General features: G+C 40.8%; 2 protein-coding genes across 3 annotated transcripts; one reads left to right on the top strand and one right to left on the bottom strand.

The window, feature by feature from the left end:
* The first annotated feature begins 1,950 nt into the window (after positions 1-1,950).
* Positions 1,951-15,235, top strand: LOC133486421 (myc box-dependent-interacting protein 1). 2 transcript variants are annotated; one of them, XM_061791516.1, is made up of 18 exons: positions 1,951-2,320; positions 3,199-3,279; positions 3,410-3,464; positions 3,577-3,671; positions 4,229-4,324; positions 4,406-4,516; positions 4,625-4,717; positions 4,875-4,960; positions 5,323-5,398; positions 5,809-5,864; positions 7,243-7,312; positions 7,389-7,511; positions 8,780-8,800; positions 10,949-11,302; positions 11,693-11,770; positions 12,851-12,925; positions 13,018-13,119; positions 13,205-15,235. In XM_061791516.1, exons 1-18 carry the CDS (start codon positions 2,234-2,236, stop codon positions 13,304-13,306), a joined length of 1,761 nt encoding a protein of 586 aa, XP_061647500.1. In that variant the 5' UTR covers positions 1,951-2,233; the 3' UTR covers positions 13,307-15,235. The 2 variants fall into 2 exon arrangements, with proteins under 2 accessions (XP_061647500.1, XP_061647501.1); XM_061791517.1 differs by lacking the exon at positions 10,949-11,302 and having other exon boundaries at positions 1,952-2,320.
* Positions 15,236-16,211: 976 nt separating this feature from the next.
* LOC133486424 (indian hedgehog B protein-like) lies at positions 16,212-23,406 on the bottom strand. Its single transcript, XM_061791523.1, has 4 exons — positions 22,575-23,406; positions 21,329-21,486; positions 20,989-21,092; positions 16,212-19,317 (listed from the first exon to the last, which is right to left on the bottom strand). The coding sequence occupies exons 1-4, from the start codon at positions 22,887-22,889 to the stop codon at positions 18,653-18,655; spliced, it is 1,242 nt and encodes a 413-aa protein (XP_061647507.1). The 5' UTR covers positions 22,890-23,406; the 3' UTR covers positions 16,212-18,652.
* Positions 23,407-24,080: the final 674 nt, after the last annotated feature.

Consider the following 24,080-nt stretch of genomic DNA (forward strand, 5'->3'; position numbering starts at 1 on the left):
CCAAATGTTGTTATTGTGCAGGATAAAGGCTTGGGGGAGGGTTGGTGGTGAGGGGGCACACGTGAGTGGAGAGGGGGGGGGCAAGTAGGGATGAGTGGTCTCGCACACCGCCCAAGATATGGGAGGATGAAAAGAGCAAGTGTTCTACTTCAGCACCGTGGAGAGTTCCCAACGAAGCAGAGGAGCACTAATAAATATTTGCTTCAACTCAATCAATGGCAGCAAATCAAATTATAGGAGATAGTTCGAAAAGACAGCCCGGTAATGACGTCACCAACGTCATGTCATATGTGATATTGTGTTTAGCTCGTAGTTTCCTTCTGCAGAGTGATAAGGCAAATGACACGCTCTCATGGCCAAAAACTAATAAAAATGCACAATTCTGTATAATATATAGTACATATATATGTACTGTATGTGAACTGTGTTGGTGAGCACGCGTTAAGAGATTAAGAATTACACGTTTACAAGTACAGGTAGTGTGCTTGTGGCGCCATCTCCAGGAAAACAAATTATCTTTGTTATTTTATTCTTTTCTTTTTTTAATCACTGAGGGAAAACAGCAACAACAATAAATATTTAGTCATTCATGTTCACATATTTTTTTTGCTGTATCGATATTAAAGATAGTCTAACACTTATTTATTTTTTAGGACCACCTTGCTGCTGTTCTGTAACACTGAGTTCTTGATACACTGTATGTCTGTTTTAGACTGTTTGTAGGTCTACTTTGTCACGTTTAAATACGTTTTTAAAAAGTATTTACTCACACTGTCAGAGATATAACCAGCGGGGGAAAGTTACAAAGCACACTATACACTATGCTTCAGATTTTTCAGGTTACCTGTAGTTGAGTAGATCTATTTTTTTGGGATTACTTTTTATTTTTACAACCCTACATTTAAAAAGACATGTCTGTACTTTCTAATCTTGGTCAAAATAGGCTCGTTACTTATTTTTAACCTCCGCTGATGATGACGCGATGTGAAGAAGACATAAAGACAACCACAGTTGAGATTTTTGGGACCTATAAGGTCGAAAAAAAAACAGGCACAACAAGGACATGGAGGAACATGCACCAAAGAGCATTAACAACGATCACGCAGCACGTTCAGAGAAGCAAAATATTCCCCATCCGTGGCATTATTAGAGATTACAGCGTGTGTTGAGTTGTGCCATCACTGAAAAAATGGTAAAGTGTATTTTTTCACTTGTTACAATTAGCCAATCCAGCATTTATTAAAATTTTTTTTTTGGTTTCTCAATTAATGTGAAGGGAACATGTTTTGATATCATAAAAAGCCTGAGACAACTCTAGTGAGCGCTTGGTTTGGAAAAAAATATATATATATTTTTTTCTTGTGCCAAGTTATCAAGAGTATATAGTTAGTTAGCATTCAAATGCCATAACAAAGGGATTCTCAAAGTGTGGTGCGGTATTGCCATACAGGCTCCTTAATAGTGGTATTATAAGAATCACTGAATTAAATGTTCAAACTGCACAAAAATATGCTTGCATTTTTTTTTATTTAAATCCAGTATACTACATTTGTTAAGTACAGTTCAGTTGTGTTTACCTTTTAGGTACATTACATTTGCATTTAATCTTTGAGAACTTTAGGTGCAGTAATCCATTTTATGTGTAATACATTTTAATGCAATCATTTTTCAAGTGCTATTTTAAGTACTCTTTTACTGTATTGTGTTAGGTCTTCAGAATGGCTTACAATAATAGCAAATATGATTTTTTTTTATTTTTTTCAATAAAACCGCTTCGGTTTCACTGAACACCAAGGCCTACTACGCTTCTGTATTTTTCTGTTGGATGTGATGGTGGTACTTGGAGAGTGACGTGGTTTTCTGTATTATAAATTTGACAACCCCAGCCACCTTATACTTTGACGGTCTGCTTGGATTGCACAGGACTACACGTTGCACTGCGCATGCAGCCTCTGTGCCTTTAAGAGCATCTCTGTCAGCTTCCTCCTCCCGTGTCGTGGACGCGCACACTTAACAGCTCAATATTCGAGAATTACAGCCAGGCTGGCTTTGCATCATCCAACTGATACCACATCAGTTTCTCCCGACACGCACATATACAGTACATTATACGCTTTTAATTCTTATCGGGACATTGATGCATTTTCCTACACGGTCACCCTAGCGGGCCAGCCGTTGGTTTTTGCTCTTATTTCCCACCCGCGCGCGTCCCGAGGCTGATCCACGCTATAAGATGGCTGAGCTCAATTTGGGCAAGGGGTTGACTGCGGGGAAAGTGGCCAGCAACGTTCAGAAGAAGCTAACGAGAGCCCAAGAGAAGGTAAGAGCTGCCGACTAAACGTGATCAAACGGGGAGATGCGAGGCCTGCGAAAACAGCGAGGGGCCAAGTTGCGCATCCCCCCACCGAGGGGCAATGTCGCATCACGACCGCCATGCAGCTGGGAGCTGAGATGGAGCATTTGGGGATCGTTTAGTGCGCCCGTGCACATCCGTGCATTTTAGGCAATGTCATTGAGGGGTGGGTCTGGGGCGTGGGGGTTTGGGGTAGTGGGTGGTTGGGGGGGGGGGGGGGGGGCAGCGTCAGGAATATTGAAGGAGAAGGACACGGGCCCACTTGTGATCGTGTGTATGTGGCACATGTTCAAATGTCTTTGACGTCCCACAGACTCAAATTTGTCACGTTTAATGAAAGCACAATGACAGAGTGAGTTGAACGCTGCTTCGTGCGCTCTATCCATAGCGAGGCCTCGGCAATTACATGTTAGGGATGCTATGAGTGTATGGCAGAGGGCGCTATCAGTTAAGCCTATATGCGCCATATGCTTGCAGCGTGAGCCCCACTCATTGGCCATCAAAACAATATTTGGTACACCTGTGAGAGGTGTTCCTAATATTTTGGGAATATGAAACTATTGTAAAGCGATTTTCTCACAGTTCTTGTGTTATTATATTATTCCAGTGTGTCTATTAAATTACCTATTAGATGTGAATGTGATGTAATATGAGCAGTTCAATTCTCATATTTTTGCTCATTTAAATGTAAACTTAATGTTGTATGAGGTATGTTGGGAATATTTACATACACTTGTAAAGATTACCATTGCAAACCCACCATGCATTAGGTTGTATTGGTGATAGCAGGAATTTATTAAAAAAATACTGTTACTGACAGTGTTATTGCCTTTTGTGATTGGCAGGTTCTCCAGAAGCTCGGGAAAGCAGATGAGACCAAAGACGTTGCTTTCGAGGAAGGAGTCATAAACTTCAACAAGCAATACGTGAGCAACCAGTGAACGATATTATCAAAGCCCTGTTTGTAATTTGTTCTGCGCAAAATACCACTTTGAATTTGTATTATTGAATATATGTATACTGAATGAACTTTGTCTTAAATGCGTTATTTTTCAGGCCGAAGGGAGCAAACTCCAGCGAGACCTCAGAGCATACCTGGAGGCTGTGAAAGGTGAGGCATTGTTGTATAATAAGATGCACAATTTACAACTGTGCACCTGTTCCAATTCTTTCAAATGTGCTCCATGGTGTGTATGTGTTTTTTTGTTTTGTTTTTTTCACAGCCATGCACGAGTCCTCGAAGAATGTGCAGGCATGCCTGGCTGACATGTATGAGGCCGACTGGTATGGCAAGAATGAAGTCGATTCCATTGTGGAGGTCAGACATGTTGTTTCTTTATTATTAATATGTGTGCACTTATTTGGCCACATTAGATCAAACAACAAGTTTTGCTAATTCATTCATGTATTAGAGCTCATCAATTTATGCAGGTGTAGTTAATGTTGAAGCTAGAAAGTATTTAGTCATACAGTATGAATGCTTGACTCTAAGAATATTTATCTGGCTACTTCACCTCTTTGACCTAACATTGCACCAAGAAAATCCACAAATCTGAGGAGGATACGCCTGATGAGTGTGCCCACGAGAGCACAAAATGAGAGCAAATGATTGACACATCGTCGGTCACACTTTCACCTTCTCTGTTTTTCCTTAGTTGTTTTTCCTCAGGTGCAGTGGTGTCTTGAAAATTAAATTAGAGGTATAAGAGCTGACCAGAGAGAAATGTTTTTTTATTTTTTATTTTTTTACAGATCATTTGACTAATGTACTCTCAGGTCATACTGTCAGTTTTAACAAATATGACAAAAATGAAAATGAAAAGCACAGCTCCATATTAGTTTTGTTTTATGTCGGTATGCTCATTCCTCTTCCAGGACTGTGATGTGCTCTGGACTGACTACCATCAAAAGTTGGTTGATCATGCGCTCATCTCCATGGATACCTATTTGGGACAGTTTCCTGATATTAAGGTAAGCCGCCATGGTTACAAAGACCTTTCAATATGAATGGCACAAACATTTACCTTTCTTGCTGTTTATTTTGTTGCTCAGGCCCGTATCGCCAAGCGGGACAGAAAGTTGGTGGATTACGACAGTGCCAGACACAACTATGCCACCACACATAAGACCAAGAAAAAGGATGGCGGTATTAAAATCACCAAGGTAATGCGAATGCATGCAACATCAGTGGAAACTAGAATGGAGATTCTATTCAAGATTAGTAGTGCATAAAAGAAACGATCAACATATGCATCCCCCCCCCCCTTTAAGCCATCCTCTTTGTTAGAGAGGGCAACCCCCGGCTGGGCTCAAGGGATCCTGTCTGCACACAATGTCGCCCAGAGTAGCTTATCCAGGAGCCAGGTACACTACACTATTCACGTGGACACTTCAACATGTCTATCAGGAGCGTTTGAACCTGTTTATTGTCAGTGCCAGTCAAATAGCAAAGAAACAAGGCAGAACCAAGGAATCAACAGAGTTTAAAAATGCATATAACTACACAATGCGTTCATTTCAGGCAGAGGAGGAGTTGGAGAGAGCGCAGAAGGTGTTCGAGGAGATCAATATTGACTTACAGGAGGAGTTACCTTCACTTTGGAACAGGTGAGCTTTTATTTAGCATAATTGCTAGATCTGGTGTCAATTTATGTCCTCATACATTTCAGGTGATCATAAATTGCAATATAGGTCAAAAACTTCCATTGCCCATAGAAAGATATGAAATTAATATTCTTTTATCCTCTCTCAAATTATCAAAATGATGAACATTCTTGAATGTAGTAATTTCATATTGCTGTAGGACGAAAATACAATATATTTTAGTTGACCCAGTGGACACCCGAGTGTATATATTTTGCATTATTTTGTGTGTGTGTTCATGAAGTCTATCCTAAGAATTGTCTGGCATTGAACAAAAGAAGTCTGCAAATGCAGTAAATATCCATCTCTTTCCCTCTCTTTTGCAGTCGTGTTGGATTTTATGTCAGCACCTTCCAGAGTTTGGCTGGTTTTGAGGAAAAGTTTCACAAAGAAATTAGCCGGGTGAGTGTTATACAAACATTTGTTAGAAACAAGAGAAATTTGGCTGTATAATTAACATATTGGGACTCGCCACATAATCAATGAGGGCTATAATTCCCGTTCGTGTGTAAGTTTTCTTTTTACGTGCCTGGCTTGTGTGCTGTCAAGGTGTGCCGATTCTCCCGTATATGACTTTTCTGTTCTAGCATGAGTGTGCCTCAAAGCAAGGTTCATAATGGCTTGTTGAAAGTTTTCATGTTATGACGATGTGTCCCAATAACTTTATCCATATATTGTAGTGCTGTGTATACTGCTGGCTCAGCTCTAGTTTTGTTAATACCCGATGAATATATAGATCATAATAAGGGTCAAAGTCATTGCTCTCGCAGTGCGGAGAATCTAACGTAAGTTGCTTTTCCCTTCCCCGACAGTTGGATCAGGATTTATATGATGTCTTGGAGAAACTCGAACAGACAGACACAAGCAGGTTAGTGAGGAACATTAGTGAAGTTTGTTACGTCTCATTTTAATTTCATCCCTTTGTTTCCTTCCGAATGCCGTACACTGACATGATACAAGTAGTGTAACGGGATTATATGTGAGGTTTTGTCCATATTTTTAATAATGGAATGGATAAGGGGATTTTTATCCAATTTTTATTTAATCAATCCAAGTTCAAGGTTCATCTCTTTAATTGAACTAAAACAGAACGTTTCACAAATAATTACACATAAATCCAATGACCTTCATTAATCTGAAGCCACCCCTGAACCTCCATTGCAGAAAGACAGGTAACCGCAGCGCCTTATCTTCAGGAGCAAATAGGAGGTAATCAGCAAGGACTGTGGTAAACCACGGTGACACAACTGTTGGTCTGTCTGTCCAAATGTCTGTATGTCAGTCAGTTTGCAGGTTTGAGAGCACACCGTGCTTGGTTGTGCAAGTGGGCTCACAGATGCTGTCTGGAAAGTGCAATTTGCTCTCAGAGCTGCAGATATGAACGAGATGGGCATGAATGCTTTAATGCTGCACCGGGCAAAAGTGTTACATAACAATTTAATATAATCTTCATCTCCTTCAAATTGCAGTTTGCTGAGGAATGTGAAGGAAATTACTGTATGTACTCTAAAGTGTACAGGTAATAATTGTTTAAAGATACTGTAAGCGATTTTGTTAGCACAACAGTTTCCTGGTTCAGCAATATATTGTGGAGACTTCGTCAGGTACACCCAAACAATATATTTGATTCAATTTAAGACCTGTATCAAAAATTCTTCCATTTCCAGAGACGACATCTAGAAACCCAAGACACAAATATACAAGTGACGATCCTCTTAAGCAGAAAGTGTCCTGCGAACATATGCGTGGACAAACAAACAAATAAACTACGTCTCTTCACAATTGCTTTTACATTTACTAACAGCTCATGCATGAAGGAGGTCTACACTCTTCTTAGTGTGTTCCAATTAGATTCAGAAAGGGATACAGTATTTTCGATACAGCTCTTGTATGGGATCTCATTGGACTGTACCAGTGTACCTCATGTTGTAGCCAGTGTGTGTATGTCTATCTCTTGAAATATCTTCAGTTCTGAGGATTTTGTCAGCTTCTATGTTCTCTATAACTAATGACGCCACTTCCACTGCTCTCTTGTGAGGATCAACCGAAGCGCAGTCACAGTCTGCTTGCATGGGATGCAAGAGGGATGTAGAAAGAAGGGACGGAAGCTCACTTTTCTTGCATGACACCTCTGCATGATTTGTTACTTTTCCATAGCACTTTTCTTTGCTACCCTCATACATTATGTAAAATCACTCGGGGTAATCTGGACTTTCTTTCCACCCTTCTATTTCTCACTAACCCAGTGGCATTGATGAGTCCGACCACACTCTCAAACCAGGAGGACCACCGCCAATTCCAAAATCCCCATCCAAGGTTGTTGCTTATCTTGTATTTCCCATTGTTTTTAAAAATATATCCAATGTTTGAATCATTTATGTCGTTGTTGTAGCTCAAACCAGCAGTGCCTCCTCCACCCAAGGTGACCCCATCCAAAGAGATGAAAACAGAAAATATCATCAAGCTGTTTGATTCTGCAGCAACTCCTGATATTAGTGTCACCTCTCCGACAGAGGTTAGTGGGTAATAGCTTGTGTCCACAAACGGTGGAATACAATAGGGCTTAAACTTTTCAGTCTCTTGAAAAGGTCTTCCTCTTTCTCTAGCCTGTACTTTACCCAGGTTATTTCAAAATATTTTGCTCCCTTTCATGATCTTTTTCAATTGTGCAAATGGGGACAGTAAGTCAGTGTTTCTGTTGTTGGTGTCAGTTTGACAGTACTGTAGCCAGCAGCCTATTGGACATGGACCTTGGCGCGTTCTATGGAACAACCAAAGCCTTCACGGTCACACAGGTGTAAGATGAATGGCATGGATATATCGCTCTTAACTCACCTGATTACCTCATTAAGATGCCAGGTTTCTCAGGGGATTTTCTTTTGTCGACATTTTGCAAAGTCAGGATTAAAATACCACATTAGGATCTCTCGATAGTAAACATGATGATCACATGCTAGTTCAGTGCACATGTTGCAAAAAAATTGTGGGCGTGGATAAAAATGTCTTGAAAGACTTGGCATATTTTGAGGTGCTGCTGGCTCTACCCTTTCCACTTTCTTTTCAAGCCAAAAATACAAAGCTGTTGGCATGGCAATTTATATCTATGAGCTTTGAGTAACCCTTTTCTGCTTTCTTTATGGTAGTCGACAATAGCACATTTCTACCCGTATTTCTCGCTAGTTGACAAAAGTGCAGAACAAATACTACAAAAAGATGAGTTTTCCTTTATGTCTGTACTGTTGAGACTAACAATGTCATTGTATTCTGTTTCCCTTTGGTGCAGCTCTCCTGCTTGTGAGAATTTAATTAACTGGATGAATGGCATGCAGACTGTGTTATAACTGACAAAGCTTGCATAGTGTGTCTTTTTAATTTTTTTTTTATTTTGCTGGCCCCACCATCAGGGACATCTCAGTCTGTACAGAGATAATGCTCTGTTTGAATTGATGCTTTCAGAGAGATAATGATTGATCAACATAGTACTGTAATCGACAGTATGCGTTATTCTGTATATTGTAAATTAATTTACAGTAGATATGACTGCGAGGGTGACAGTGTAACATTTACACAGACAGGAAATGTTTGTAATGTACCGTATGTATATTTCTGTACAGCGATATCTAACTGGTGATACCCGTTTTCTCTTGAGGATTTGCGCAATTAAATTTACTGTCCTCTTGCTTTAGAAAAACAATACAAAGCAAAACAAAACAGCAGACCTAAAAACTAGAATAGCTTTGCAAAGTATTTCTTCTCATACTGTTACTTCCTCTGCCCCTACAGCCAGCAAACTGGGACTCCTGGGTAAGCTAAGCAACCCCCAGAACTACATTATGTATTTAATAAATAAAAACAATAAATAATTATGATCATCATCATTATTTACATGCCACTGTGTTAATGTTAACCATTGTGTCATGTAGCCATTGTATAAACATCACTCTGTGCGATACATCTTTAATGGCTGCGTTATATATCTGAACAAATTACTGCATATATACTGTATTTCATCTGCCCCAAATCTCTTTGTGCATTGTCTTCATGTCTGCAGTGTTTGGTGTCCTTGCACTAAAAAGATGTTTACATAGCACAAATAGAGCTTGGAAATAAGCTTCATTCAATTCGTTTTCAAAAATGTATGTTACTTTCAAATTTAATGTAATAAAATTACCATGCACAATAAACAAAACACAAACAAAACTTAACCTTCCTCACCATTTTAACTATAAGTGTGTCATCCATGTAATTGGAACTGAATTGACCTCCCTTTTTAGTTGATCCATGTATCCCTGTAGGTTACACTGACAGAACATGTCTACATGCCATGTAACACACAGGGAGCAGTTGCAGTTGAGTGAAGTTGCTCATCTTTACCTTTATTGAAGCCTTCTGCAAGGGTTTAAAAAAAAGAAAGCGGGCAACTTCACAGTCTTGCTTGCACTGTGGCATCCGTGAACTAACCTTTTTCGTTCATCACTGTAAGAGAGACGTGTCTCCAAAACAAGACCTTTCTGTGCCGCTATTACAGTTTGAGGCAGACAGCAAAACCTCCCAACGGAATGACACTTCTGCTCTTACAAAGCACCCACCTTATCCTCGCTCTGACTTGTCACCATTGCTCTGTGATTAGAAGCCATTCTTGCTGAATAAACACAGAAGAACTCACATCGATCTTCTGATGGAAAAGGCTTCCTTTATACCTTCTACCGTCATCCCTCTTTAACTTCCTGTTTTTTTAATGCATTATTCTTTTTTTAATCAAGCCTTCCCAGTGAAGGCTTATTATCCTTTTCCCAAATTTTTGTTTCGTACAATATGATGATGATGGATTATTGCAAGTGTTCACATGTGTCGGTTTTGCTTTGAAATTTAGAAAATATGTTGTGTTAAAGTGACACTTTTTACTAACCTCTTATAATAACCCCTTAAATCTAGCTGTGATTTGAACTTTTAGGTTTTTTATTGAACAGATGATTATTAGAGACTTCACTTTTAGGAAAGTATTTATGCCACAGTCAGGGTAATTCAAGGATAGAATAATTTTCCTTTTAATTAATTTAAAATATCTACAGCTGTGATTCTCATAGTTTGGTACGTGGGTATGCAAAAAAAAAAAAGTTACAGCGGATTTTTTTTAAAGAATCCAGTACATTTACTGCACTTTAAATACAATACATTTTACATTAAAATGTCTTAGAACTGTTTGCTTTCAAGCATTTATTTCGGAACAATTTATCTTAAACCTTTACGCGCAATGCTTTTTCAGTTGAATTATTTCATTATTTAAGTAGTTTTTTGTAATTTATTCAGAGTTTTGTTTAAATTGTGCGAAATGAACTGTTTGCTTTCAAGCATTTATTTCTGAACAATTTATCTTAAACCTTTACGCGCAATGCTTTTTCAGTTGAATTATTTCATTATTTAAGTAGTTTTTTGTAATTTATTCAGAGTTTTGTTTAAATTGTGCGTAATGTTACAATTAGAATTACAATAATATTAAATCTACATTTTATGTTAAAAATATCAGCTTATTTATTGATGAACACGTACGCCTACTACCCTGCTATATTTGAACGTTGGTCATTATGGTGGTACTTGGAGAGCTAAGAATTGTTTTTCGGTGGTACTTGGTTAAAAAATTTGACAACCACTTTTCTATACTGATGAAATACCAACTTGTTTGTGCAGTTAAATTGCATCCCTGAAAGTGAAATGTGTCATTGAATGGGCCAAAAGTGTAATTTCTCCATCCAATCCAAATTACATACAGCACAAAAAGTCCAAGCCCTGGAAATATATGTCTTTGAAATTCTGAATAGTTGACCATATCTTCCCTTAAAATGTAATTAATTGTCCCTCAACAGTTTCCCCCCAATGATTTACACACCCAGTGATGAGGTCAAATGTGTCTTATGAACTCTGACCCCTTGAAACCTAACCCCTGCCCCTCAGCCAGAGGACGGCGGTGCCCAAGAAGAGCCCACCAAGATGCACTATGACCCTGTGGCGGCTGCTGCGGAGGCCTGGGGGGATGATGATACGCCGCCTGCCCACTATGACCCCATAGCCGCTGCCACAGAGGGCTGGGGGGACGACAGTACCCGAGCGGTTCACTATGACGCGAACGAGGATTGGGGGGACGATGAAACCCAGCCGGCTTATGAGGAACCTGTGGCTGAAGCCCAGGAGAGTCCGGTCGAGAACGAGACCCAGCCGGACACAGAGGACGCCGCAAGTCCTGCTGAAGCTTCGGTCGACGTCTACGAAGAGGAAGCTCCTCCTAATGCTGCTAATGAAGAGGATCAGGTAACCAAGAAGATGCATCAGGATGAAAAGAATGGATGCATCAGCTCTTGAGGAGGTTTGAACTTGATAGAGAAAATAGATTGTGAATTATGAGTCTAAAAGAGGGTGATGCATCTGGACCAACAGAATGGATGCATCCAGTATTTCTCTCAGGGAAAGTTGTGGAGCTTAATTAATGAGACAAAGGTCTAGAGATGTTTTTCAATCCACATAACTAAAGTGGTGCTCTAATATCTACTCTATTCAACATTATTGCCTGTTATTGTCATAGCACTGCTTTTGTTGTTGTTTGTCTTGTGGTGTCAAGCTCACTCCCTCTCAATTATTTATCATTTTAAATCATGGACAGTGTGTGCCTCATCTTTTCTATTCATGTATTTGTGGTCTCAGGGTGAGTCTGAAACAACTCCAGAAGCAGCTCCTGAAGAAGAAGCAGCAGAAGCAGAAGAAGAAACAACAACAGATGATGTGAGTACAAGCAGAAAAATACTCGCAACAACCTTTAAATGCAATCCATACAAAACCTGAGAATGCAGCTGCTACAGAAATTGCTTTTGCATGATGAGAATGCTTTGTGAGCAGTAGAAATGAAATGAGGACTAAAAATATTTGTAATACATAACAGCACTTGATAGTCATCTTCAGGTGCAAATATATGAAGAATATTCTGTAGTGATATAAGAGAAAAATAGGGGATAATAAGTCTTGGGTGGGTGAGGATTGTAATCACAGATGATCTGAGAGGTCAGAGGTCGGTGGAGCTTGGTGATAACACACATACAGTAAAGGGACCACAGATTCATTTTCAATCTATTTCCGGGGATCATTTTTGTATTGCATGAGGTTGAATCTTACTGGATTATCTAAGATGTTGAAGTTTGATAGAGTCAGTCCATGCAACTAATAATATCCAATGCAAGGGCTGTCACCATTTATTTACTATAATATATACTGTATATAATATCCATCCATCCATCCATTTTCTGAGCAGCTTCTCCTCACCAGGGTCGTGGGCGCGCTGGAGCCTATCCCAGCTATCGTCAGGCAGGAGGCGGGGTACACCCAGAAGTGGTTGCCAGCCAATCGCAGAGCACATACAAACAAACAACCATTTGCACTCACATTCACACCTATGGGCAATTTAGAGTTGTTAATTAACCTACCATGCATGTTTTTGGGATGTGGGAGGAAACTGGAGTGCCCGGAGAAAACCCACGCAGGCACGGGGAGAACATGCAAACTCCACACAGGTGGGGCTGGGGATTGAACCCCGTACCTCAGAACTGTGAGGCAGACGCTCTAACCAGTCGGTCACCGTGCCGCTGTATATAATATAATGGAAAAAAAAAAGTATTCAGTTTTGAAGGTTTTAGAGCGTTATCTATTCTGAATATTTTTATTATTGGTGTAGAACAGTACTGCATGCCACCTAAGAGTTGTTCTATTATGCGTTTTTGCTACCTCCTTTAAAAGCTTTATGATTATTCCCAAAATGCACTTTCTTTAAAAAAAAAAAATACAAATGTTATGTTGTCTCATCCTGTCTAGACACCTGCAGAAAATGAAGAACCAATTGAAGCAAAGGCGGAGTCACCTGACATGCCCCCTGGTTTCCTGTTTAAAGTAAGACCTAACACTGAATGAGAACATTTCAGATGAGTGGAACAATCCTCTAACCTCTTCATTTTCTCTCTCTCGACTAATGTGCGGTAAAGGTCAAAGTGATGCATGATTATGCGGCAAACGACACGGACGAACTCGAAATGAAGGCAGACGATGTGGTGCTAGTAACAACCTTTGACAACCCAGATGAACAAGTACATGCTCACAGACTCTAGCACGGTTGCATCACAAAGAAAAGTCAACTCATGTCTGGATTTGTGTGTGTGTGTGTGTATTTAGGATGATGGTTGGCTGATGGGAATAAAAGAGGACGACTGGAAGCAGAAAAAAGAAAATGGCACCAAAGGAGTATTCCCTGAGAACTTCACCCAGCGGCTGTGAAAGTTTCATTGTTATGCCAACTTTTTTTTTTTTCCTTCATCTCCTTGCCTCTATTATCCCCACGCCCTGTCCTATTCTTGCCCTGTCTAATTACTTGGACTTTGACCATAGACAGTGCTGAAATCGCAGTTCCACTACTGTGGAATTGGAACAAAGTGAGGTTATAGAAATGACAGCCATTCCAAGGGGCCAAATATGAGACCTGTGCTATCGTTGACTGGACTGATTAGTAAATCCTGACCTCACGCAGGATAGATGGAGATGTGGCTCCCTCTGTAACGCCTAACCGTAACTCACTCGTTACATTTCAATAAATCATCTCTCATGTTCGACTCGCAAACACCTTATCGCTAAATTAAAGAACACGTAGTCAGTTTGTTTATGAAAGAAATCTCTGGTTGGGTCTGTTTTTGTCATGTAGCAAGTATTTTCTAAATATTCAGGGAGGGTGAGCTGTTAAGATCAGGTGTCAAGGATTTGTTGCTTACTGATCAGAAATCAGTGTAGTTAGTCTTGGGCAGCTGTAACAATCGTTCACATCTTAATTCCTTATTCCCACTCAACATGGGCCCCTGGTTGTTGCATTAATTTCTTTTTCATAGTGATAAAAGTGGTTTCACAGTGTTGTTCGGTAAGTTATTATGCATTAAATAATCAGCACAACAGCCGTATGTCCAGTACAAAGTTGGTCACTTTGGAAATGTCTTTTTTTACCCCCCAAATATGCATAAATTAGGCTTGCCTCAAAGCTTTCCTGCAAACTGCACCAATGAGAAGCTGCTACTGGTACTAAAATAGTTAGGCAGACCTAATCACATATTAATCAAACATGTTCTAACTGAGCCAGCTTCATTCACTTTCAAAAGGCGTGCTGAGATCAGCTCCTCCTATTTACATCCAGACAACTTTGGTCACAAATGCAAATGTTTCCAAATATGCACCAGAGCTACTTGTTTTATTTTTGTATGCTGCCAAGCAATGATGACACTATCGCCTATAGCAGTCGACATATTTGCCAACTGAGGATGCTACAGAGCATTTTGTACTTATTTCAGGTTCTCTGCTCTTACATAGTCCAAACACATTCACAGACTCAACATAGATTCACATTTGTTATTATTGTATTAAAGTGAGTACGAAGTGTGTGTGTGTGTGTGTGTGTGTGTGATTATTTGTGTGCTTAAGAAATACAATTATTTATAGGCTAATGTTATGGGACAAACTCCTGGAAGGAGTTCGTCCGTTTGACAGGGAGCTTTTCAGACAACACAAATGTATTGGCTGGTATTACAGGTTCCAGATGTTATCGTGCATTTGTTGTGTATAAGTGTAATTTTGCAAAGTGATGACAGCTACATATTCTATGAAGACATTCATATCTGTGTGTGAGTTAATGTGAGCATGCTGACTTTCCATGTGTTGTTGTGTGAAAACGTTTCATTTAAGACAATGCTACTGGGATTGCATTTGAGGTCATTTTTTTCCCCCACGAAAAGCTTTGTTTATTTATTTATTTTTTTATAACGGGGCTTTGAGCCGATTTGTATTGGATGTTTACACACTGCCCCCTTCCCTTGTGATTTTCCATCAACCTTGCCTCAAAATGTTGCCAGTGTATTGTGGTCCGAAGAGATTAAATTGTGATTATATGGAGGAAAGACATAGAGACTGACTTTTTTTTTTTTTTTTTAAATCAATGTTCAGTTGTTTGACCATGTGAGGTTTGCTGCATTTTCCATGTGTAACTTACAGTCACGTGTGAGAACAACGGCTCCATTTCTCTATGTTTTGTTTTGTTTTTCAATTAATTTTTTCCTCAGTCTGATTTTCTATAATGCAAGTCTCCTGTGATTACTTACGGGATAAAACAAAGTTATCTTCCTTACCGACCCGATCAATATTAAAAAAAAAAAAAAGTACTTCAACCCAGTTTTGACTTTCTGTGGCTTTTATTTGAAGCAAGATTTGAATTGGGGTTTAGATTGCAACACCCCCTGCCGGTAACTTCCATCCATCCATTTTCTGAGCCGCTTCTCCTCACTAGGGTCGCGGGCGTGCCGGAGCCTATCCCAGCTGTCATCGGGCAGGAGGCGGGGTACACCCTGAACTGGTTGCCAGCCAATCGCAGGGCACATAGGAACAAACAACCATTTGCACTCACAGTCATGCCTACGGGCAATTTAGAGTCTCCAATTCAGGGCCGGTAACTTCAATACAATAATATAACATGTGCAATGATCACTGGCACCAGCAGGGTGTACTCTACCTAAAAATACAGAATGTAAAAGAAGAAGAAGAAAACAATCTGAAAATTGCTGTCCGTGGTACTGAAATCCTGAGACCATCTCATGCTAACTCAGGTTATTATCACCTGCTCATTTCCTAACCCATTGTGTTGCTTAAATGGTCAAAACATTCTGTATGCTATACCTGTGTTAATTTAGCAGGTGATTCATCGTGCTTTTCGTCATGTTTATCTCATAGCCATATTATGCTAGTAAAGAAAACACATTCTTGTTTGTAAGAAAAAAAACCTTTATGTTAAACATATAAAATGAATGCACAGCGTTGCCCAAAAATACATTTACATTAATATTCTTAAAAATAGATCTTTAAATAATTTCTCAGAAAACAGCTTAATATACATATTTGACAAATCTTTGAGTATCGGTATACAGTATACCATAGTGCCTTGGAGTTTCTTCATAATGGCAATGTTTGTTTCTTCATGAAGCATTTGCAGCAAAAGCTAGTTCCAAAACCATCGGACAATGTACTTAATTTCAAATTTTATGCATGTTCGCTGGAAATGAGGTTTGGAATCTATCGATGGAATGAAAATGGTCATGCAAAAGAAAGTCCTCAAATGCAGTAAACTACAGGAGAAGATAACTGCTACGTAGCATAATATATAAACAGTAGTTTAATTCAGCCTGAGTCAAGTGTATTTTTTTTTTCGATACTGCTAACCAGAAAACTGAAACTTATAACAATAAACATGTTGCACATACATTTAAAAAAAATAATAATACACCTGATACAAACCTGATATGAAGAAGATGCATTAATGAACCATATGATAATGATGGATACATCTTAATAACTTTCTTGCATCAGTGCCAGATATTCCCTGATCTTGGACAGACAGAATACCCCATAGGGATGCAAACATTAACATGCCCCCACCGTGCTGCGCCAAAATCTATGGACATTCTGTGGGGCCGACTTACAAGGAAGACACATATTTCGAATAAGGTTACAAGGATATTTTAGTAAAACGGCTTCAAGGATGAGGTGACAGCAGACACAGTGACTTCTTCTTCTGGACAGGACCCACTATGAGTACTCCAAATCATAAGAATTATTTAAGAAACCATTGCTGTAAACAGGCATCCTCCATAGCATGTAATATGTAATAGGTCAAAGAATCACTGGAACACCCCTTGATCATGTGCTCAGACCCTGGCGGTTTACATTGAACATGACAATTCAGAGCCACACTATTACATTTGTAAATGATGCAATAGTTGTGCAACAACACATGTATGTAGACAATAGACCAGCATTCAACTGTGACACTATAATGGAAATGAAATTCACTTTTGTTCGGTTCAGTGTTTGAACAGTATAAGTTCTTTTGGGTGTCTACCTGGCCAGAATATTCAAGGCTGCTCATTTGAAAGTCAAGCCATACTTGACATCATCACATCATCGTTTAATGCGGTTGCAAAGGGAGTGAAAGTAAATCCATGCTGTCATAAATTATACGATTGCTTCAAATTATTGAAATTCATGTTATATGTGACTACCTGCATTAGATAAGACAAGCTTGTTGAACATTTTAACCATATTGCCCTCTGCAGCTCTTAAATGTCATGTTACGGTTTTTTTTAAAACTGTTTTCCAGACAAAATATAACTTATTAATAGTACTCTGGCTTGTTTGCAGCCAAGGCAAAATCACAATAAACTTAACACAGAGAAGAAAATGTCCAAATAAATATAGTCAATATATTTTTGCGAATTATTATTTAAAACAATGCATTAGACAATGAGGGAAAGTGATGAATCAGTAAACTGAGTAAACTTTATGTCTAATTACTTTCATTTCATTACTAAACTGCTTATATAAACATTTACAGACATACAGACTTTTAAATGATCTCTCATCTATTCGGTTCCACTACCTTGTTTGTGTTTTTCTTCCATCCCCACAAATTCTTCTGTGCTTAGCCTGAAATTCTAACGAGCACTACCAAAATGTATACTCATTAGTTAACTCATACGAATAGTACCAGTATACCCCGAGAACTACGCTGGGAATACCCAATCTCGTCTGATCTCGGAAGCTAAGCAAGATCGGTCCTGGCTCGTACTTGGATGTGATACCACCTATGAATACCAGGTGCTGGGTTTGGGCACTAGGGCAATCACCTGCTCCTGTAAAAACTAGGGTTTACCGAAACTGCAATTGTGGCCTAATGTGCCTCATGGCACTGAGAGCTCTGGAAAAAAATTAAAATACTGTCAGTATGTCTCATCTTGCAGACTAAAACAGTACAAATGAAGAATTAAACTGATTCTTGACCATCCTCTTCTGTTAAAACGCCACAAAAACACATGACAGTCATTTTGAACGCTAAGGTGCTCTAAGGTGAAACTGAATGACAGGCAAAACTAAAAAAAGGAGGGGTTTTTAACTCCATAAGGAGAACGGTATTGAGAATAATAGCATAGGATTTTGGAGTGCGTCTTTGGGAATTTTCTTTTCTACCCACCCACCATAACATTTTGAGGTCAGCGATCACATATGCTGAGAAATGTTCTGGTTTACAGTCTGTATTCTAGTTCATCCCCACAGTCTCTGATGGGGTTGAGGTGAAGGCTATTAAGTTCTTGCACGTCAAAGTAATCCAATCAGGCCTTCACAGACGTTTTTTTTGTGCACTGGGCCACATTCATGGTGGACTACAATTGTACTGCTCTACACAACTATTAACTAGTTGTTCAAGAGATGCAGATGCAGATCACAACACTTTTGTCCATATGATATGTCTCAGTAATGTGGCTGATCACCAGGTGCTTACTAATTTGTGGTTTACTGGCACCCCTGAGTCTCAATAGCCCCGTGAAAGTGAAATTACCAAAAGCACATATGCAATAAACAAATATGAAATCGGAATTCATTATTCCTGTTCGTATCCTACAGCATAGAGACAAGTGGAGTGAGTAGAACACATCTGTAGTATAAAACAGTTTTCCCCCCATTTTGGTGGAAAGCTATTTCTGTGATTTGGTGTTCTTAAATACTCATACTTAAACTGACTTGAATATATTCTTTCTTCTGTCAAAGTCCTCGCTCAGTTCCCAAAGGGTGGAAGTGTTTTGGGTCCAGTAGCATTTCGCCAACCCTCTGCAGAAGCCAAGGGTACCAGTGCACTCCATCAGTTTGTTGTTGTGCAGGACCCATCAGGGTGCGGACGAAACGCAGTGGGGCCAGAGCCCAGTGGGCTAAATGATGATTGTCCACAGCAGCGTAACATGATGCCAGAACGTTGTTCACTACTATAGACCCGTGCTGGGTTAGTGGGGCATACAACCCAGTGCTCTGCCTCTCCTCTACAAAGGTCACGACAGCTCGAGTTGCCTCTGTTCCTTGCGAGGTCAGTATGCACTGCCCCGGCTTCACCTCACTGGCAAAAGTTGTCCTCACACCATCCTTGCTGAGTCTGCCCACACAGTCAGTGACGAAGATGAGGTGTGCTGCCGTGAGCGTGATATTAAGTTCAGTGTTGGTTCCAATGAGAGTAAATATCTTTGTGATGTTAGACTGGAGATCCAAAAAGGATAATACTGGACTGTAGCGAAGCGGACCACGACCGTCTGTTGTCGAGGAAGCCAAAACGCGGTCACCGGGATGAAGGTCACGCATTTGTTTAGTGACTCCTCTCTCAAGAGTAACTAGAGCATCACCTGGGAAACAACCACCAGTTTTGGCCGCCACAGAATGTTCTGTAAAATTGAGATAGGAGAAAATTAAGATGCAGATTTGATCATAGTAATACATTTAATATGACAAAGAGAACCTTCTCAAAGGAGCCACACTTGAACTTCGACATATAGTAGTCCAGGCTCTCAGTGCTCCATAAATCAAGTTAGACTTTGACACTGACTAAAGGCCGATATTATCTCAGCGGATTAGCGGCAGACTGTTTATAACATCTTAAATATCTTTTCAGTCAGCATTCTTGCACACGTACAAGATAACGTCTTCATCAAAATTTCTAACCACACAAGACAGCACGAGCCCTGTGCGGACATAAACCAATTTAGTTTGTTGCATTTCGGTGAGACAAGTCATCTCTAAAATAGTTTAATGTTAGTAGAGACGCTTAACTCTTGCCGAAGTGAGAGTAATACGCTTAACAAAAATGTACAGTCTCACAGGCTATCAGAAGGCATCACATTTTTAAAAAATTGTTGATATTAAAGAGGATCAAATCAGAGATATCCAATATAAGAATGAGTGAGGCAACAACCAACGCAGTTTGTAGGCTTACAAGCTTTACTTCCTTGTGACCGAGTACTTCTGAGTAAGGTGGCTCTTTAAGACACAGTGAGACAAGGTGGCAAGAGGAGGTAGTCAGCAAGAGGTAATGGATAACCAGCTGATTGTATCTAAGCATGGCCTGGGGTCAGACAGACAGGAAAGTACATTTGGAAAAAAAATCAAGTGAAAGGTGAGCATAGCTGAGGTGGAAAAGTATAAAACAGAATAGAAATAAAGAAACTGTTAACGCAGGTTTCTGGGAACAAATCATATCAGTTCGCATGAATGATTTGAAGTTAATCCACACTCATACTTGATTTATGCAGGTGGATGTCTTAAGTAAGTCTTAAGGCGGACAAATATTTGTTAAAGGTGTGTATCTGTGTAAGTATGAGGCTTGCAGAAAAGGAGGTCTGCAACCAGGAGGTGATAAGACTGAGATAAGAGATCTGAGAGAAACCTACCGAGGGAAAAGCAACAGCAAAACAAAGAGAGAGTTAATCATCTCACAGCCTACTAACCTCAATGGATTGCTAGAATGTAGCTTGGCATCAAATAACTGGTGGTACCAGACATGGGCCTCTAAAATGTCTTGACAGTTAGAAAAGCTTGCGATGGAATGTGTTCAACTATTGTTAGCTCTCAAGCCTGTAGATGATTTGTGCTTCATAAAGGGACATGCTTCAAATATACAATCAGGACCTTATCAGCTATCTGATTATTTTATTTATTAAGTGCTCCGCTTCTAAATAATACACAACTGTTAAACTAGGACACAGTGTAGCACCTGCAACGAGATTACATTGCAGTAACAAAAATGACAGGAACGAGGCAGTGAACATCTTGGACGGATCACAACAATAGAATGGCTACCGTTCACATGCACACTTATGGACATTTTCAAAGGTTTTTAGTTACCCTATGCATGTTTGTGTACAGATTGAGGAGAAATTAAGAGTGTTCTGTTCACAACGCAGGGATTAGCTCGCATAACCTAACATACTGTGCATGCTTTTGCATTTGTGGGATGAAGTGGAAGTACCCACAGAGAACCCAGACAAAATGCAAAAGCCTCCTGTTTTGGACAAATGGCCACAAAAAATACAATCACACACAATAGCTCTCTTGCTTACCTGACTTGACGCTACAGTGAATATGGGCTTTGGACTCATAGTAGACCCAATCAAATCCAGCTTCAACAGCAAGCCGAGCCAACATGGCATACTTGTTTCTGTCTCTGTGAACATGAACATAACGTTATCACTGCGGCACCACGCATCTATTCATGGAACACCTTTATGAGTAAAAATATACTCATTAAAATCACCAATACTTGAAACACTCTGCTTCCAATGAGAGGATTTTACTTCAATTTAAATTCCTAACATTGGTCAAAGACTTTGGTTGTTGGAAATAACCCATTACTGTCTGTATTACACAATACACATTGTTATTGTCAGCTGAAGTGCGCACCTGTCTGAGGTGGTGATGTCAACAGCACGTCCCTCATAGTGCAGCGAGTCTTCCGAGTGATGGCCGTCCTCATCCCAGCCCTCCGTCACTCGCAGCTTCACACCAGGCCACATGTTCATCACAGAGATGGCCAAGGAGTTCAACTTGTCTTTACAGCGCTGAGGATACGAGGACACAGCTGGAAATTAGCAAGGTCATTAAAACCAGCACATGTAAGACAGGGTGTGCGGCAAGGCAAAGAACATTGCAATAGCAATCCATTGCTGAGTATACAATCCACTGTAATGTACCCCAAAAGCACCAACAAGTATAAAAAAATAAATTTAAAAAAAGCAGTACTTTTTATATCAGAGATGCAGTGACAAGCCATGATACCATAAAGATACAGAGATGTAGCTTTCATTTCATTTTTTTGGGGGGGGGGGGGGGGGGGGCATGTAACCAATTATCTGTTGGAGAAAGAGTCAATGAGTTCATTGTGAACAACAGAGAGTTCACAGCTGAAACAAAGTGAGGAGCACACACATGCAAAGACAAGTAAAAAATGAACGATTGTCACACAAAAGCCGCGTGATTAGATTATCTTCCACAAAAATTCTTAATTCCCCGTTGTGAACGTACACAAACAATTGAACTCTCTCCGCATGGCAACATTTTCAACTATTGACTTAATTTTCTTTTGTTGTTCAAGCGCAGAGGCAACGCTAAACTGAAATTAAACATTCCTTTGACTTTACTTATTTAAACATGTACATTGAGTGGCACGTGATTAAACCGTGGTAAACTGTTCCCCCCCCCCCCCCCTTCTCGAATTTTTTTTTTTAAAATGTGCAACCAATGCACATGATCGCATTAAATAGATTCAAAGGACATTTTCTCTCAGTGTACTCCAATTTCATGACGAGGATTTTCAAATAGTACGTGTCAGAAAAGCTGTTCATCATACAGTTGAAGTCCAAGCAGCTTTACTCCAGAACCAAAGCTCCGGAGGTGAAGCTATGAATCAATGAAATCAATCATTATGGTTGCAATATTGAACTGACAGCAAACATGGAGTGCATAGTTTGCTGCGACTGTGAGGTTTGCGCGTTTTCAAGTGATTCATGGACACGGTTAACCAGACAGGACTTAAATCACTCGCATGGGACAAATGCGTGTCTCGGTCTGCACGAGCGCACTGCAAAGTGTTCCCAGCTCACATCCTTCGCCTCCAATTGCTCCTCAACCTCGTCATCTTCTTCCTCACCTGGGTCATGAGCCTGTCCGCGCCCGTGTCCTCTTCATCCTTGAAGATGATATCGGTGTTGTAGTTGGGTGTCAGCTCCTTGAAGCGCTCCGAGTTGCGCGTAATTTTACCCTCGGGCCGCCCGCTCGCCCCCAGGGTCTTCTCGGCCACATTCGGGCTGAATTGCTTGTAGGCCAGCGGGACGAGCTTCTTGGGAAGTCGCCTCTTGCCGTATCCCCTCCCAGGTCCGCAGGCCTCCGAGACAGGTGCGAGGAGGAGGAGGAGGAGAACCATGGCGCACAGAGAGGCGGTGAGAAGGAGCAAGGGGATCCGCATCGCCCCGGGAGGAGGGAGGACTCTCCCGAGGGAGATCTGGGTCTTCAGTATGCTACGTCTCCGGTTCACCTGTCGAGTCCATGGTCCGGGACAGCCGCGGGCGGGGTCGTCCCAAAAACCTTCTACTCCAGCGAGCGTCTCGGCATCAGGGCGCCGTGAGGACACCGGCAAATGGCAAAGTTCGCTGGCTCTGCCTTGGACAAACGGCCGTGGGTGTGCAGGCTGTAAAGTCCGTGGATTTAAACAAACAGGTTCAAAGTCGATGAGGTGGGTGAGAGACGGAGAGAGCGAGGGGGAGAGAGAGAGAGCGAGAGAGCGAGAGTGAGAGAGAGAAAGGCTAAGAACAGCAGCAACTGCACGTCCACGTTTCTAATGTGGTGCTCTCTCTGTCTCTTCTTTTGCTCCGTGGAAAATGTCACAACATCCCCCGTGGATTGTGATTCCCCCCCACCCCCCCAGTGAGAGGACTGCGCGCAACAGGCTGCAGCTTTCCACTTGAATTGACTCCACTTGAGTGATCCGCGACGAGCTGTTGCCATTTCAGACCGCACCCTGCCAGTCCTGCCCTCCTCTCCCTCTCTCCCTCATCTGTCCCCGCTTTGCCACCCACCCCGCCCCTCCAAGCGGGCACAGTGCGCACGGGAAGTATCCTGTCCACACACACACACACACACACACACACACGCACACACACGCACAGGCACTTATAGACACACACGCACGCACGCACATTGCAGTGCAGTGGCAGGCATGCAACAAACATCAGCTTTGTCCTTCAATGCTGCCAGTTATCACTGTCAGCTGTGTGCCTTTATGTTTTTTGTGCCCTTGTTTTGCTCTGTCACTTACAGTGTATGTGTACACTGTAAGTCTTACAGTGTACCTGGAGGAAACAGCATGATAATCTCGTGGTAAGCACGTCTGCCTCACACTTCTGAGGTTCTGGGTTCGAATATTGGTGTGTAGGTTGATGTTGTCCCTGTGCACCAGTTCTCTGGTTTCCTCCCAATTTAAAAACAACAACAATAACAACTAAAAACATGCATATTAGGTTCATTGAAGACGGAATTGTCCAGGTGTGAATGTGAGTGGGAGTGGTTTTATGTCAATATGTACCCTCATACGACTGGCTGGCGACAAGAAAGGAGGTTGTAGTCTGCAGTGTTGCCACAGTTACCTTGAAAAAGTAAC

This window comes from Phyllopteryx taeniolatus, chromosome 12 (assembly GCF_024500385.1).
Source record: "Phyllopteryx taeniolatus isolate TA_2022b chromosome 12, UOR_Ptae_1.2, whole genome shotgun sequence".
NCBI lineage: Eukaryota > Metazoa > Chordata > Actinopteri > Syngnathiformes > Syngnathidae > Phyllopteryx > Phyllopteryx taeniolatus.

What these genes read in the sequence shown, in the direction of transcription:
- LOC133486424 (XM_061791523.1), bottom strand. Translation starts at nt 22,889, where the DNA reads ATGCGGATCCCCTTGCTCCTTCTCACCGCCTCTCTGTGCGCCATGGTT. An exon ending in CGGACAGGCTCATGACCCAG is followed by an intron (nt 21,487 to 22,574) that starts GTGAGGAAGAAG and finishes TCGTATCCTCAG; the next exon opens with CGCTGTAAAGACAAGTTGAA. An exon ending in TCACTGTAGCGTCAAGTCAG is followed by an intron (nt 19,318 to 20,988) that starts GTAAGCAAGAGA and finishes TCAATTTTACAG; the next exon opens with AACATTCTGTGGCGGCCAAA.
- LOC133486421 (XM_061791516.1), top strand. Translation starts at nt 2,234, where the DNA reads ATGGCTGAGCTCAATTTGGGCAAGGGGTTGACTGCGGGGAAAGTGGCC. An exon ending in TAACGAGAGCCCAAGAGAAG is followed by an intron (nt 2,321 to 3,198) that starts GTAAGAGCTGCC and finishes TGTGATTGGCAG; the next exon opens with GTTCTCCAGAAGCTCGGGAA. An exon ending in AAGAAACAACAACAGATGAT is followed by an intron (nt 11,771 to 12,850) that starts GTGAGTACAAGC and finishes CATCCTGTCTAG; the next exon opens with ACACCTGCAGAAAATGAAGA.